The 15,325-nt window shown below is 44.0% G+C and overlaps 1 protein-coding gene across 1 annotated transcript in view; it reads left to right on the top strand.

Moving 5' to 3' along the window:
* cyfip2 (cytoplasmic FMR1 interacting protein 2) overlaps positions 1 to 15,325 on the top strand; it is a 252,229-nt gene that overhangs the window by 96,747 nt on the left and 140,157 nt on the right. Inside the window, exon 10 of the mRNA XM_051934205.1 lies at positions 5,302 to 5,393. Coding sequence (XP_051790165.1) covers positions 5,302 to 5,393 — 92 coding nt within the window. The remainder of the gene's footprint in view (positions 1 to 5,301; positions 5,394 to 15,325) is intronic.

Here is a 15,325-nt window from a genome sequence, read left to right as displayed (position 1 = left end):
GACACTGCAATACCCAACACAACTCCAGGTTCAAATAAAGCATTTTTATTTCACAAAGTGCCTTCCACATACAATTAACAGCAAAGTAAACAATTCACAATTCTTCTTTCCTCCTCCAAATGAGCGTTGCCCACTGACTCCCAACTCTAACTCAGTCAAAGTGCAGCAGTGGTCTCCTTTCCAGGTCATCCAGAGCAGGTCCGGGTTGTGTGGAAGCCAGGGCAGTCCTATCCAAGCAGTGCCCTCTGGTGGCTCCTAAAGACCCCGACAGGGCTGTGTTTGCGGACTCCCAACTCCCATGCCACCCTGTGGGTTATCCTGATTGGGACTTGGAACTGAGGAACACTGCCATTTAGGGGAATGACCTTCTCCTAGTATGTCCATTCACCCAGTCCTTCCATTTTGTTCCCCTGGCCGGGCAAGCATCCTTCCTTTATCCCAGCCAGGATTCATGTCCTTCCTCCCTGGCACCTACACATTGTACAGTATCTATGCATTTGCCTTGCAAACTTATGCTGTAAAGCTGAGCATTTTCTATACATTTTAAAAAATATACAGCCAGTCATGGGGTTTTACAATGAACCCTATAGACTCCCAACAGAAAATGAAGCATATAAAAGTACCAAATACATTCTCTTTGAGTTCTGATTAAAGAAAACACACCTTCCATGTTTCCAATGCATGTCTGTGACAACAAAATGGATCTGGAAATCATTTTAGCTCATAATAAAGTTTATCTAATCTAATTTAATCTAATCTGGTACCCTTTTTTGCCAAGGTAAAGATCCGTTTTCTGTTCACTTGTGTAAGTTCTCAAGGTAAGGTGAGTCAAAACAAAATCAACCACCTGACACCAACAGTTTACTGGGATTTGCTCTTTTGGGAGGAAACCACGCCCCCTGAAGGGTGAAAGGTTATTGTGGAAGGAAGGATGTGCTGAGGTAGCACTCACAGCTTTAAAACTCTCATAATATTACAAGTCACAGGAGGTTCTGCTCAAGCTTTATAACACACTGGTGAGGCCTCATCTGGAGTACTGGGGGCAGCTTTGATCTACAAAAAGGACACAGCAGCACTTGAGAAAGTCCAGAGAAGAGCGACACGGCTGATTAGGGGATGAGTTATGAGGAAAGATGAAAAGAGCTGAGCCTTTACAGTTTAAGGAAAAGAAGATGAAGAGGAGACCTGAATGAAGTGTTTAAAATTATGAAGGGAATTAGTGCAGTGGATCTTGACTTTAAAATGAGTTCATCAAGAACACGGGGACACAGCTGGAAACTTGTTAAGGGGAAATTTCACACAAACATTAGGAAGTTTTTCTTTAGACAAAGAGCGACAGACACTTGGAAGAAGCGACCAAGTAGTGTGGTAGACAGTAAGACTTTAGGGACTTTCAAAACTCGACTTGATGTCTTTTTGGAAGAAATAAGTGGACAGGACTGGCGAGCTTTGTTGGGCTGAATGGCCTGTTCTCGTCTAGAGTGTTCTAATGTTCTTAGGCAGCAGTTGTCCCTTCCTCTCTCCTGGATTTCTTAGAACATTCTTTAGGTGTCTTCCCTGCTTTGACAAAAGTCCAGCTGGGATAACCACATTTACTCAGGGCCTTTTTGATATGATGTTCTTCTGCTTCCCTGACTGCTGTGTCTGTGGGTATGGTGTTTGCTCTGTGTTGTATAGTCCTGATGACACCTATTTTGTGTTCTAGTGGATGGTGAGAGTCAAACCTTAAATACTGATCTGTATGCGTTGATTTACGGTACACATCAACTTTCAAATGTCCCCCATTGCTGATGGAAATTTCACAATCTAAGAAAGCTAGCCTGTCACATTTCATGTCCTCCCTGATGAACTGGATGTGTCCACTGAGTTGATGTGGTCAGTGAATTGTGGTACCTCCTGAGATTTGATTTTCACCCAGGTGTCATCCACATACCTGAACCAATGGCTCAGTGGTGTTCCAGGACAGGATAATAGTGCCCTCTTTTCCACTTCTTCCATATACAGATTGGCCACAATAGGTGAAACTGGGGAACCCATGGCGCACCCATTTTTCTGCCTGTAGTACTGGCCTTTGTACATGAAATATGTGGATTGAAGACACAGTTCCAAGAGCAGGCACACTTGGTTGGTGCTGAGAGTGGTCCTTTTACTAAGTGTGTGGTCATCCTGTGTGTAGTCCAGTGGATTGGCCCATCATCGCTCGCCAGTCCTATCCACTTAATGTTTCTAAAATAACATTTAAGTCCAGTTTTGAAGGTCCCTAAAGTCCTACTGTCTACCACACTACTTGGTCACTTACTCCATGTGTTTATGTGAATAAAAACTTCCTAATGTTTGTGTGAAATTTACCCTTAAACAAGTTTCCAACTGTGTCCCATGTTCTCAGTGAACTAATTTTAAAGTCACCGTCTTGTTCCACTGCACTATTTTCCTTCATAATTTTAAACACTTCACTCAGGTCTCCTCTTATTCTTCTTTTGCTTAAACTGTAAAGGCTCAGCTCTTTTAATCTTTCCTCATAACTCATCCCCTGGAATCAGCCTAGTCGCTCTTCTCTGGACCTTCTCTAGTGCTGCTATGTCCTTTTTGGAGACCAAAACTGCACACAGTACTCCAGATGAGGCCTCACCAATGTGTTATAAAGCTTGAGCAGAACCTCCTGTGACTTGTACTCCACACATCAAGGCGCTATATAACCTGACATTCCGTTAACCTTCTTAATGGCTTCTGAACTCTCTCTGGCAGTCCACTACGACTCTTAAATCCTTCTCATAAGGTGGACTCTTGATTTTCAGACCTCCCATTTTGTATTCAAACCTCACATTTTTACTTCCTATGTGCCATACTTTACCTTTACTGACGTTAAATTTCATCGTCCACACATCTGCCCAAGCCTGCATGCTGTCCAAGTGCCTCTGTGATGATTCAATGAATTCTTGATTATCTTCCATAACCAGCTTGTTATTTAACAAATCATTTCTGGATATTAAAAATAGTAGCAGCCCTAGCAGTGACCCTTGCTGGACACCACTCTTAATGTCATCCAGTTCTGATAAGGATCCTCTCAACATCACTCTCTGCTTCGTATGCCTGGGCCAACACTGCACTGTAAAAGATAGGGGGTGCCACTGATCCCAAAAATTTCAGGCACATCACACTACTCAGTCCCAGGTACAAAATTATTTGATATAAATGCTTTGTGGTGGTGCTGTTGGTGAAAGGTGTAAAAAACAAGCATTAGCTAGCTGTTTTAACTATGATTAGATTAGATAAACTTTATTAATCCTTTGGAAAATTCATAATTTCTTAGAAAGCGTCCTAAAATATAATGCACGACTCAGATATGCTACAAAATTTTCAAAGCCTTCGGAATCCACTTTCTTATTTGAAAATGTCAATTTTCTGCTTATTGTTCATTTAGATCGAGGATCTTAAACTCCGGTCCTGGAGGGCCGCAGTGGCTGCAGGTTTTCATTCTAACCTTTTCCTTAATTAGGGACCTGTTTGTGCTGCTAATTAACTTCTTTTAAATTCATTTTAATTGACTTGTTTTTTAAGATTTGTTACTCTGAATTGCTTAATTTTTTTTCTTAAACAGAAATGAAATGTAAAGTGAGGGAGACAACAGAAGACCAGCTAAGTCAGGACCTCAAACTCCAAATAAATTCACTCCAACCAATTACTTAATTGGGCGCCGAGTCGTGTTGTTAATTAAACTCGTTCTTTAATTCCATGGCTTGTTGCTGCTCTCATTGCGCAATAGCAGACATATCTGTAATTGTTGATTTTTCTTTACTTTTCTAAGAGTGCTGGTGAAATGTTTTGGGGACCTGAGCAGATCAACATTCCTAAGACCTTCACCTTTCTTTATTTTCAGATATTGTATGATGGACACAGTTTGCTGGTCATGTTTTATATCTCATTATTGTTTGCCTACTAATTAAGGAAAAAGAAACTCAGTATTGGGTCTGAGTCTTCAAGAGCAAGCCAAAAAGACTGAATTCAAAAGAAGTTAATTAGCAGCAAAAATGGCTCACTAATTAAGAAGATGGTTAGAATGGAAACCTGCAGCCACTGCGGCCCACCAGGACTGCAGTTTGAGATCCCTAACCTAAGGGATCTGAGTCACGTCAATTAAGTCGTAAGGCAAAACAAGTTAGTCAGCAGCAAAAATGGCTCACTAATTAAGAAGATGTTTAGAATGATAACCTGCATCCACTGCGGCCCACCAGGACTGCAGTTTGAGATCCCTGAACTAAGGGGTCTGAGTCACGTCAATTAACTCGTAAGGCAAGACAAGTTAATCAGCAGCAAAAATGGCTCACTAATTAAGAAGATGGTTAGAATGAAAACCTGCAGCCACTGCGGCCCACCAGGACTGCAGTTTGAGATCCCTGAACTAAGGGGTCTGAGTCACGTCAATTAACTCGTAAGGCAAAACAAGTTAATCAGCAGCAAAAATGGCTAGTTTGAAAACCTGCAGCCACTGCGGCCCACCAGGATTGGAGTTTGAGATCCCTGAACTAAGGGGTCTGAGTCACGTCAATTAACTCATAAGTCAAAATAAGTTAATCAGCAGCAAAAATGGCCCACTAATTAAGAAGATGGTTAGAATGAAAACCTGCAGCCACTGCGGCCCACCAGGACTGCAGTTTGAGATCCCTAACCTAAGGGATCTGAGTCACGTCAATTAAGTCGTAAGGCAAAACAAGTTAGTCAGCAGCAAAAATGGCTCACTAATTAAGAAGATGTTTAGAATGATAACCTGCATCCACTGTGGCCCACCAGGACTGCAGTTTGAGATCCCTGAACTAAGGGGTCTGAGTCACGTCAATTAACTCGTAAGGCAAGACAAGTTAATCAGCAGCAAAAATGGCTCACTAATTAAGAAGATGGTTAGAATGAAAACCTGCAGCCACTGCGGCCCACCAGGACTGCAGTTTGAGATCCCTGAACTAAGGGGTCTGAGTCACGTCAATTAACTCGTAAGGCAAAACAAGTTAGTCAGCAGCAAAAATGGCTCACTAATTAAGAAGATGGTTAGAATGAAAACCTGCAGCCACTGCGGCCCACCAGGACTAGAGTTTGAGATCCCTGATTTAGATTCAGATCTGATGACATGTACACTTTTTGTATTTAAGTATGAATTTTCACGTACCCACCCACTGATACGTTTTGATGGCTGGAAACAATTGACTGTCAAAGCAGAGCCATCTTGAGTGCTTACTGACAGATCAGATCATAAATTCTCTGTACTGGAGTAACATTTTATTTTATTATTTTTTTGTTCTTGTTTTCCAGCAATTACAAGTGGTTCCTCTCTTTGGAGACATGCAGATAGAACTTGCCAGATACATTAAGACCAGTGCTCACTATGAGGAAAACAAATCCAAGTGAGTGCAAGCCGTAATGTACCTTGGCTTCAGCCGCTTCTGTCTTGTTAAGTGCACAGGGGTCTCTGAACATGTTTTGTTTATTGCGCTTGTCTGTGAACAAATAATGTCCAGAGCCTCTAAGCATATGAATTTTGATCCTATAAGGTTTCCTGTCAGAACCTGAAGGTAAATATATAAGACGCTGCTGAGGAAATTGTGTTACTCTGATATAAGATTCCTGCGGGGTTATACCATCTTCTCAGCAGTTTCGCTCAGTTATCAATTTGTTTTATTCTGAAGCACATCTGGGATTTTTTTGTAACACTTTACTGCATTCTGAACCTGACTGATCAGTTTATGTCGACCAGTTCATGATTTTGTGTTCTTGCTAATGCTATACCTCAGTGGTGGTGTTCTCTCCAGAATTTTATTGACTACAGTTTTGGGCCTTTTAATAAACCGAAAGGAAAACAGACATCTCCTTCCCACAGACTAAAATGGGGTTTTTCAAGTTGTGGGGCGCCGTGGGAATTGTAGTGTGACACACCTGGGTCTCAACCTGAGAGAGACCAGCTCTGCAGAGACCTGTCTGAGGAGGGCAGAACTACCTGGAGAAGCTGGCATTAAGGCAGCTCCACGATCGCCATGTTGGAGCACTTCGGACGTGTCTCCTGACTTGCTTTAGTCCGTCTGCCCTGGTTGTGTGTGGTCACCAGCAGGTCTCACAGGTCTGGTGGCTGGGTGGGGTATACGAGTTGCCTCTGAGGCAGAGAGGGGTGGGCAAAGGGATGAAGCAGCTGGGAGGTACCACCAAAGTGCTCACTAATGCTGGTCTCAGGACTGCTTTTTTTAGCGGCCTCTCCAGTAGTCCTGCCCCTTCGGACAGGTGAGTAGTTGTACGAGATACAATGTGTTTGTGCTTAGTATTAACAATAGCCGCATTTCCATTAACCTTAGCGTTAGACCTGAGCGTCACTTGGGCTGTGAAAATAATATTAACTGCCACATACTTGGGGGTTAATGCACCCCATGGACGCCAAATACCTTTTTGCTGCACTTTTTAAGTAAACGTCACAATACACAAAGAAAATGTGAAGTTTTAATGGAACACATTTTTTTTCATGCAAATAGCATCACAATTACTGCAACACTGAGCATTTTACACACTGCCAATGAACTGTAAAAACTTTTAACAAAAACTACTGCAACAATCTATTATTACAGGTGGTCCCCAGGTTACGACTTACAAATGAGGCCGCAGCTGTGACGCATGATCCTCATTAAGTGCCGCTCCGTCAACTTTGGCTGGAGGACACTGCAAGTAGTGGCTGGAGGGGTTGCGATTTCGCTGCTCACGCAGTGTAGTGTCCCTGTGTCCCTCGGGCGGTTCCCGGCAGCAAGCGAGCGGTGACCCATGGTCCATAGTCACTGGGGCCACAGCTATCGCTCATGTGCAGGACGGAGGCTTAATGGGGCGGTTCGCTGTCCGCCCACTACGCCACCGCAGCTACTTCTCCTGACTGGACACAGGCTGGATGGAGCGGAGGGGGACGTTTCACTGCCCGCCCACTACACACGGCTCTCCCTGAATCATTTTCAGTGGGCGGCTGGTGATGCTGCAAGCGGTGACCCGGTTGTGGCTGAACGGAGGCTATTGAGGGTGAACGGGGTGGCGGGGGGTAGCATTGTAGTGTGCATCGGGCGGCTGCCTGTTGAATGGGGGCGGTGGTGGGCGATTCACTACACGCCTTTGGCCGCACCATGTTCGTTCTCGGTGGGAAGAGTGACAGCATTGGATCCTCAAAGCAACTCTTCAAAGATCTGAAAACAAAAATTGTTGAGTCTCCTGGTTTAGGGGAAGGCTACAAAAAGCCATCTCAGAGGTTTAAACTGTCAGTTCCAACTGTAAGGAATGGAATCAGGAAATGGAAGGCCACAGGCACAGTTGCTGTTCAACCCAGCAGGTCTGGCAGGCCAAGAAAAATACAGGAGCGTCATATGTGCAGGATTGTGAAAATGGTGACAGACAACCCACAGATCACCTCCAAAGACCTGCAAGAACATCTTGCTGCAGATGGTGTATCTGTACATCGTTCTACAATTCAGCACAATTTACACAAAGAACATCTGTATGGCAGGGTGATGAGAAAGAAGCCCTTTCTGCACTCACGCCACAAACAGAGTCTCTTGTTGTATGCCAATGCTCATTTAGACAAACCAGATTCATTATGGAACAAAGTGCTTTGGACTGATGAGACACAAATTGAGTTATTTGGTCATAAAAAAGAGCGCTTTGCATGGCGGAAGAAGAACACTGCATTCCAAGAAAAACACCTGCTACCTACTGTCAAATTTGGTGGAGGTTCTATCATGCTGTGTGGCTGTGTGGCCAGTTCAGGGACTGGGGCCCTTGTTAAAGTCGAGGGTCTGATGAATTCAACCCAATATCAACAAATTCTTCAGGATAATGTTCAAGCATCAGTCACAAAGTTGAAGTTACGCAGGGGTTGGATATTCCAACAAGATAATGACCCAAAACACAGTTGAAAATCTACAAAGGCATTCATGCAGAGGGAGAAGTACAATGTTCTGGAATGGCCGTCACAGTCCCCTGACTTGAATATCAGCGAAAATCTATGGAATGATTTGAAGCAGGCTGTCCATCAAATTGAACTGAACTGGAGAGATTTTGTATGAAGAATGGTCAGAAATACCTCCATCCAGAATCCAGACACTCATCAAAGGCTATAGGAGGACAGCGTCTAGAGGCTGTTAGATTAGCAAAAGGAGGCTCAACTAAGTATTGATGTCATATCTCTGTTGGGGTGCCCACATATATGCACCTGTCTAATTTTGTTATGATGCATATTTTCTGTTGATCCAATAAACTTAATGTCACTGCTGAAATCCTACTGTGTCCATAAGGCATGTCAGATATTAAAAGGAAGTTGTTACTTTGAAAGCTCAGCCAATGAGAAACAAAAATCCAAAGAATTAAGAGGGGTCCCCAAACTTTTTCATATGACTGTATCATTTATTAAACATCCATCCATCCATTATCTAACCCGCTGAATCCGAACACAGGGTCACGGGGGTCTGCTGGAACCAATCCCAGCCAACACAGGGCACAAGGCAGGAACCAATCCCGGGCAGGGTGCCAACCCACCGCTTTATTAAACATCATTTATTAAATATCATTTAATAAATTCATTTAAATGTGTGTGTGTGTGCTGGGGAGGCAGCATAAAGAAGTGGGACGCCTCACACCTGGACAAACTGATGAGGAAGGCAGGCTCTATTGTAGGCATGGAGCTGGACAGTTTGACATCCAGCTGGGAAATTTGGTTGGTCAGCAGGTTCTACAGAGAAACCACAACGTAACATTAAAACCACATCACAAACAACTCCGCCATCAAACATAAGCCTTGTACAGATGAGTTTTGAAGGTAAATCCAAAAGTAAAGGCAATTTGAAAATAAATTACGTGGTAATGGCAACAGACAGAAACTGACGCAGTGCAACACCTTTGCGATGGCTTATGGGTAATTTGAACACACCTTTGACTACACACAGCGCTCTGCCGTTAGTCTGGTTGAAGCCAAGGTTAACTGAACATGGACAGGATCGCACTATTGTTGAGTTTCTGAGGATTTTTTGGGCAGAGGGAGTGAAATCTGAAATTCAGTGAAGGATGTTGGCTCAGTAAGGAACTGAAAGCAGCAGAACTCGACGAGAAGTTTATGAGGAGGTAGAAAGGGTTAATGCAGGAAGAACAAGTGTAACCGACGAAGCTGTTCAGCCATCATCATCACACACGCAAGTCCACATCAACATGGCAAATGCTTTTGTGGAAAGCATACCCCCGGACACAGACAGACCGACACCAGAATGTCCAAAACACTTCTTTTATTTTCTTTACAGCACCACAATGCCTTCCTCCAACACTCTTTCTTCTTTCCTTTTACCTCCACTCCCCTCCTCACAAGCTTCGTCTCCTTCCTCCCAACTCTGGCTCTGCTTCTGGAGGGAGGCGGTCCCTTATATACCGACCCGGATGAGCTCCAGGTGCTCCCCCTGACGACACTTCCTGGTGTGGCGGAAATGTCAAGAGAGCCCCCGGACGCACTCCGGGTGCCCCTGGGAATTCTTCCGGCAGCACTTCCCGGTGTGGCGGAAGAGCTGACAACTGTCCTCCGGTAGGGATGAGTGTCCCAGCTCCGGTCCAGTGGCCCATAAGCAGGCCTGGGCGGCTTCCCCCTCGTGGCCCAGGGGAGGTATTGTCCATCACGGGGACCGTCCTGGCGTCCCGGCTGGGTAGGGTCCCCATCCATCTGGGACACCTTCATCAGAGAAGGCCAACGGATTATGTCGTGTTCTGTTCCTGCACATTTGGTTATCAGCTATGGATCTGCATGTGCCATAGTGCTTGATGACTTGGAGTACCATAAAGCTGGCACAAGATGGGTATCTAAACAGCTTACTGATATCCTTCATGGGTGTCATGATTTGGTTTTGCTGATCACTCATTTGGATATTAATGGCATTATCTTGTACTTGAAGTAATGGATGGGGCTTTGCAGTCATATGTGATTATTACAGTGCCCTCCATAATACTTGGGACCAAGACCCATTTTTCCTCGATTTAGCTCTCTGCTTCACAGTTTAAATTTACAAATCAAACAATTCTGACATTGTGATTAAAGTGTGCATTGCGGACTTTCATTTTCATTTCTCTAATGAAGGCGTTTGCCATGTTGATGTGGCGTGCGTGATGATGATGGCCGAACAGCTTCGTCGGTTACACTTGTTCTTCCTGCATTCACCCTTTCTACCCCCACATAAACTTCTCGTTGAGTCCTGTTGCTTTCACTTCCATACTGAGCCAACATCCTTCACTGAATTTCAGAAGACTTCACTCCCTCTGCCCAAAAAATCCTCACAAACTTAACAATAGTGCGATCCTGTCCATGTTCAGTTAACCTTGGCTTCAACTAGACTAACGGCAGAGTGCTGTGTGTATTCAAAGGTATGTTTAAATTACCCATAAGCTATCACAAACGTGTTGCACTGCGTCAGCGTCTGTCTGTTGCTGTTACCACGTAATTTCCAAATTGCCTTTACTTTTGGATTTACCCTCAAAACTCATGTGTACAAAGCTTATGTTTGATGGCGAAGTTCATTGTGATGTGGTTTTAATGTTACGTTGTGGTTTCTCTGTAGAACCTGCTGACCAACCACGTTTTCCCACCTTGGACAACAAAATCTGAATTAAATTGAACTGAATTGACTTGAAATTGTACTTTTTCATTTTAGGGTCAAGCATGTTTATTAAGTGATATGTTTGTATTTAATATACACAAACGTTTTAGAAATGTTCATGCAGAAATGTCTCCTTAACTCTCCTCCCTATCTTACAGAAGAAGGATTCCTGCACGACTGCCGAATCGACCATGTTTTAGCCCAGCGTTCCCCAACCTTTTTTCAGTGGTGGCACACTAACTAAAAACATCCTAAGGCACACTGTCACTAGCCGCGTTTTCATTGAAGTTATGTGCAAAACAGAAACGACACTTCTGAAAAGTCGAGAAAACACATGTGCAAATTGTCTGGTGTTTCCATTGAGCGATTTTATACTAATAAAGCTTGTTTTACCAGCTCTTGTAATCTTTCCTCATAACTCATCCCCTGTAGCCCTGGAATCAGCCTAGTCGCTCCTCTCTGGACCTTCTCTAGTGCTGCTATGTCCTTTTTGTAGCCTGGAGACCAAAACTGCACCCAGTACTCCAGATGAGGCCTCACCAGTGTGTTATAAAGCTTGAGCAGAACCTCCTGTGACTTGTACTCCACACATCAAGACGCTATATAACCTGACATTCTGTTAGCCATCTTAATGGCTTCTGAACACTGCCTGGTAGTTGATAGCTTAGAATCCACTATGACTCCTAAATCCTTCTCATAAGGTGGGCTCTCGATTTTCAGACCACCCATTGTGTGTTCATATCTAACATTTTTACTTCCTATGTGGAATTCTTTACATTTACTGATGTTAAATTTCATCTGCCACAAATCTGTCCTAGCTTGCTGCTATCCAAGTCCTTCTGTAACGATATAACGGATTCCAGATTATCTGCTAATCCACCAATCTTGGTATCATCTGCAAATTTAACCAGCTTGTTACTTATTTTCCTATTCAAATCATTTGTATATATTAAAAACAGCAGCGGCCCCAGCACTGCCCCCTGCTGATCACCACTCTTAACATCAGCCAATGCTGATGAGGTTCCTCACATCCTCACAGGTGGCGCGGTGGTAGTGCTGCTGCTGTGCAGTAAGGAGATTGTGGGTTCGCTTCCCGGGTCCTCCCTGTGTGGAGAGCGTCTTTGAGTAGTGAGAAAAGCACTATATACAGTGCATCCAGAAAGTATTCACAGAGCATCACTTTTTCCACATTTTGTTATGTTACAGCCTTATTCCAAAATGGATTAAATTCATTTTTTTCCTCAGAATTCTGCACACAACACCCCATAATGACAACGTGAAAAAAGTTTACTTGAGGTTTTTGCAAATTTATTAAAAATAAAAAAATTGAGAAATCCCATGTCCATAAGTATTCACAGCCTTTGCTCAATACTTTGTCGATGCACCTTTGGCAGCAATTCCAGCCTCAAGTCTTTTTGAATATGATGCCACAAGCTTGGCACACCTATCCTTGGCCAGTTTGGCCCATTCCTCTTTGCAGCACCTCTCAAGCTCCATCAGGTTGGATGGGAAGCGTCGGTGCACAGCCATTTTAAGATCTCTCCAGAGATGGTCAATCGGATTCAAGTCTGGGCTCTGGCTGGGCCACTCAAGGACATTCACAGAGTTGTCCTGAAGCCACTCCTTTGATATCTTGGCTGTGTGCTTAGGGTCGTTGTCCTGCTGAAAGATGAACCGTCGCTCCAGTCTGAGGTCAAGAGCGCTCTGGAGCAGGTTTTCATCCAGGATGTCTCTGTACATTGCTGCAGTTATCTTTCCCTTTATCCTGACTAGTCTCCCAGTTCCCCACAGCATGATGCTGCCACCACCATGCTTCACTGTAGGGATGGTATTGGCCTGGTGATGAGCGGTGTCTGGTTTCCTCCAAACGTGGCGCCTGGCATTCACACCAAAGAGTTCAATCTTTGTCTCATCAGACCAGAGAATTTTCTTTCTCATGGTCTGAGAGTCCTTCAGGTGCCTTTTGGCAAACTCCAGGCGGGCTGCCATGTGCCTTTTACTAAGGAGTGGCTTCCGTCTGGCCACTCTACCATACAGGCCTGATTGGTGGATTGCTGCAGAGATGGTTGTTCTTCTGAAAGGTTCTCCTCTCTCTACAGAGGACCTCTGGAGCTCTGACAGAGTGACCATTGGGTTCTTGGTCACCTCCCTGACTAAGGCCCTTCTCCCCCGATCGCTCAGTTTAAATGGCTGGCCAGCTCTAAGAAGAGTCCTGGTGGTTTCGAACGTCTTCCACTTACGGATGATGGAGGCCACTCTGCTCACTGGGACCTTCAAAGCAGCAGAAATTTTTCTGTAACCTTCCCCAGATTTGTGCCTCGAGACAATCCTGTCTCGGAGGTCTACAAACAATTCCTTTGACTTCATGCTTGGTTTGTTCTCTGACATGAACTGTCAACTGTGGGACCTTATATAGACAGGTGTGTGCCTTTCCAAATCATGTCCAATCAACTGAATTTACCACAAGTGGACTCCAATGAAGGTGCAGAAACATCTCAAGGATGATCAGGGGAAACAGGATGCACCTGAGCTCAATTTTGGGCTTCATGGCAAAGGCTGGGAATACTTATGTACATGTGCTTTCTCAATTTTTAAATTTTTAATAAATTTGCAAAAATCTCAATTAAACTTTTTTCACGTTGTCATTATGGGGTGTTGTGTGTAGAATTCTGAGGAAAAAAATGAATTTAATCCATTTTGGAATAAGGCTGTAACATAACAAAATGTGGAAAAAGTGATGCGCTGTGAATACTTTCCGGATGCACTGTAAATGTAAAGAATTATTATTGCCATCACCCTCTGCTTCCTGTTTCTGAGCCAATTCTGCACCAGTCTACAAACATCACCCTGAACTGCCACTTCTTTTAACTCTCACGTGGCACCCCATCAAATGCTTTCTGATAGTCCTGATTAATAATCTCATCTGCTCCACTCTGATCGTATCCTTTTGTTGCCACCTCATAGAGTTCCAGAATGTTAGTGAAACACGACCTCCCTCTTCTGAACCCATGCTGACTTCTCAGTTAAACTCCTGTCCTTCCCAGGTGTTGCTCAATCTTATCCTTAATAATTCCTTCCGTTAATTTTCCTGTGATGCACGTTAAGCTTACTGGCCTATAGTTGCTTGGATCTGCCGGTCACCCTTTTTATATAATGGGATGATATTTTCCATTTTCCATTGCTTCGGAATCTCTCCAGTGCGCAGTGACTTCCTAAAAATATGTGTCAAGGGTTTATATCTGTACTCGCTGGCACCCTTAAGAACTCAAGGGTAACTATTATCTGGTCCTGGTGATTTGTTTGATTTCAGCCTGTTTAATCTGAAGGGAGGAAACCAGAGCATCACATTTTATAGATAAAATTGTTTAATTTATTTTTTATATAACTTAGGTGGTTTATAATTACAAATATAAAACTTTTGAAAAATCAGTGTGTGACGTGGTCTGCGCCATACTCCCTGGTTGCTTCCTGGGGCCTCTTGAACCCGTAACCGTCGATAGTTATAAACCTGAGATGAGCCGGTCAAATAAGTGCAAACGTGCGTCAAGTGTTTTTATTAAAACAACAAGTGCACTGCAAAAAAAGATGACCCAAAATAAATAATACTAAAAAAAACCAAATGAATTGGCCTCGAGTTAAAAATCCACAATTACAAGGGACGTTCAAAATGTTTCTGCACTTTTATATTTTTGTTGGAAATGCTGACGACGGGAGGAGTAGCGATTGGTCGTGTCTGAGAGGGTCATGTGACTAGTTTTGTCTGGTAAGTCGGCTGCCCTTGCAGTTTAGTATAAGAGTCATCACCCTGTCGTGAAGATGGCTACCAAACTTAGAAATTGCACCAAACAGGAACAGCGTCCAGTCATACGCTTCTTGTGGGCAGAAAGTGTGCCAAGGAGGCACAACTTCATCTCCACATGTGTGCTCTGTATGGGGATAAAGTTCTCTCTTGTAGAGTTGTCTATGAATGGATTGAAATGTTTGGAAATGGCCGTACTAGTGTGACGGGTGCAGAGCGCCCTGGACGTCCAGTTACAGCCAGGTGATGATGAGGATGTGAAAGCAGCGGTGCATCAGTGGCATTTTTTGCTGATGGCATTAAAAGTTTGATATGACACTGAGAAAATTGCATCGCAAAAGGAAGGTAATATGTAGAAAAGTGATGTCATTTGTTTGTGAAATTCTTAATAAATAGAGTTAAAAAAAAAAAGTGTGGAAACTTTTTGAATGTCCCTCGTAAAACCAGAAATAAAACAACCTATTCATCAGGTCCTTCGCCTGAGCCCCACACAACTTCCTCTCTCTTGTCCCCCCCAGCTCACCCTATGGTTTGCTTAGCCAGTGGGGATACAACAGCAGCTGCGGTCCTCCTTTCCGACCCCCGTCTTGCCGTCTGCTACACCTGTCAGAGTCGGATGTCCTCCCATCTTCCTTCTGGCTCTCCAGGAGTCCCAATGGAGGACTCCACTGCCGTCATACCTGCACCTCCATTAAGTGAGTGATCCACCTCTAGAGCACCGATCTCCGCTCAGAGCTACCGAGCTCTCTGCCTCCTCATTCTGAGACTGGCTTTCGGCTCACCCAACAGTGCGTTCACTCACGTTTGTGTTTGTTTTTGGTTTCAGGTCTGTCTTTGATGTGATCCTCCTTTCTACTGTGCAGGCTTCTTGTATGTTGCCTGATTGGGTGCA

The sequence above is a fragment of the Erpetoichthys calabaricus genome, chromosome 11 (assembly GCF_900747795.2).
Source record: "Erpetoichthys calabaricus chromosome 11, fErpCal1.3, whole genome shotgun sequence".
NCBI classification, from domain to species: Eukaryota; Metazoa; Chordata; class Cladistia; order Polypteriformes; family Polypteridae; genus Erpetoichthys; species Erpetoichthys calabaricus.
The sequence above is the reverse complement of the archived record's forward strand: the minus strand, read 5'-3'. Positions and strand labels throughout refer to the sequence as shown.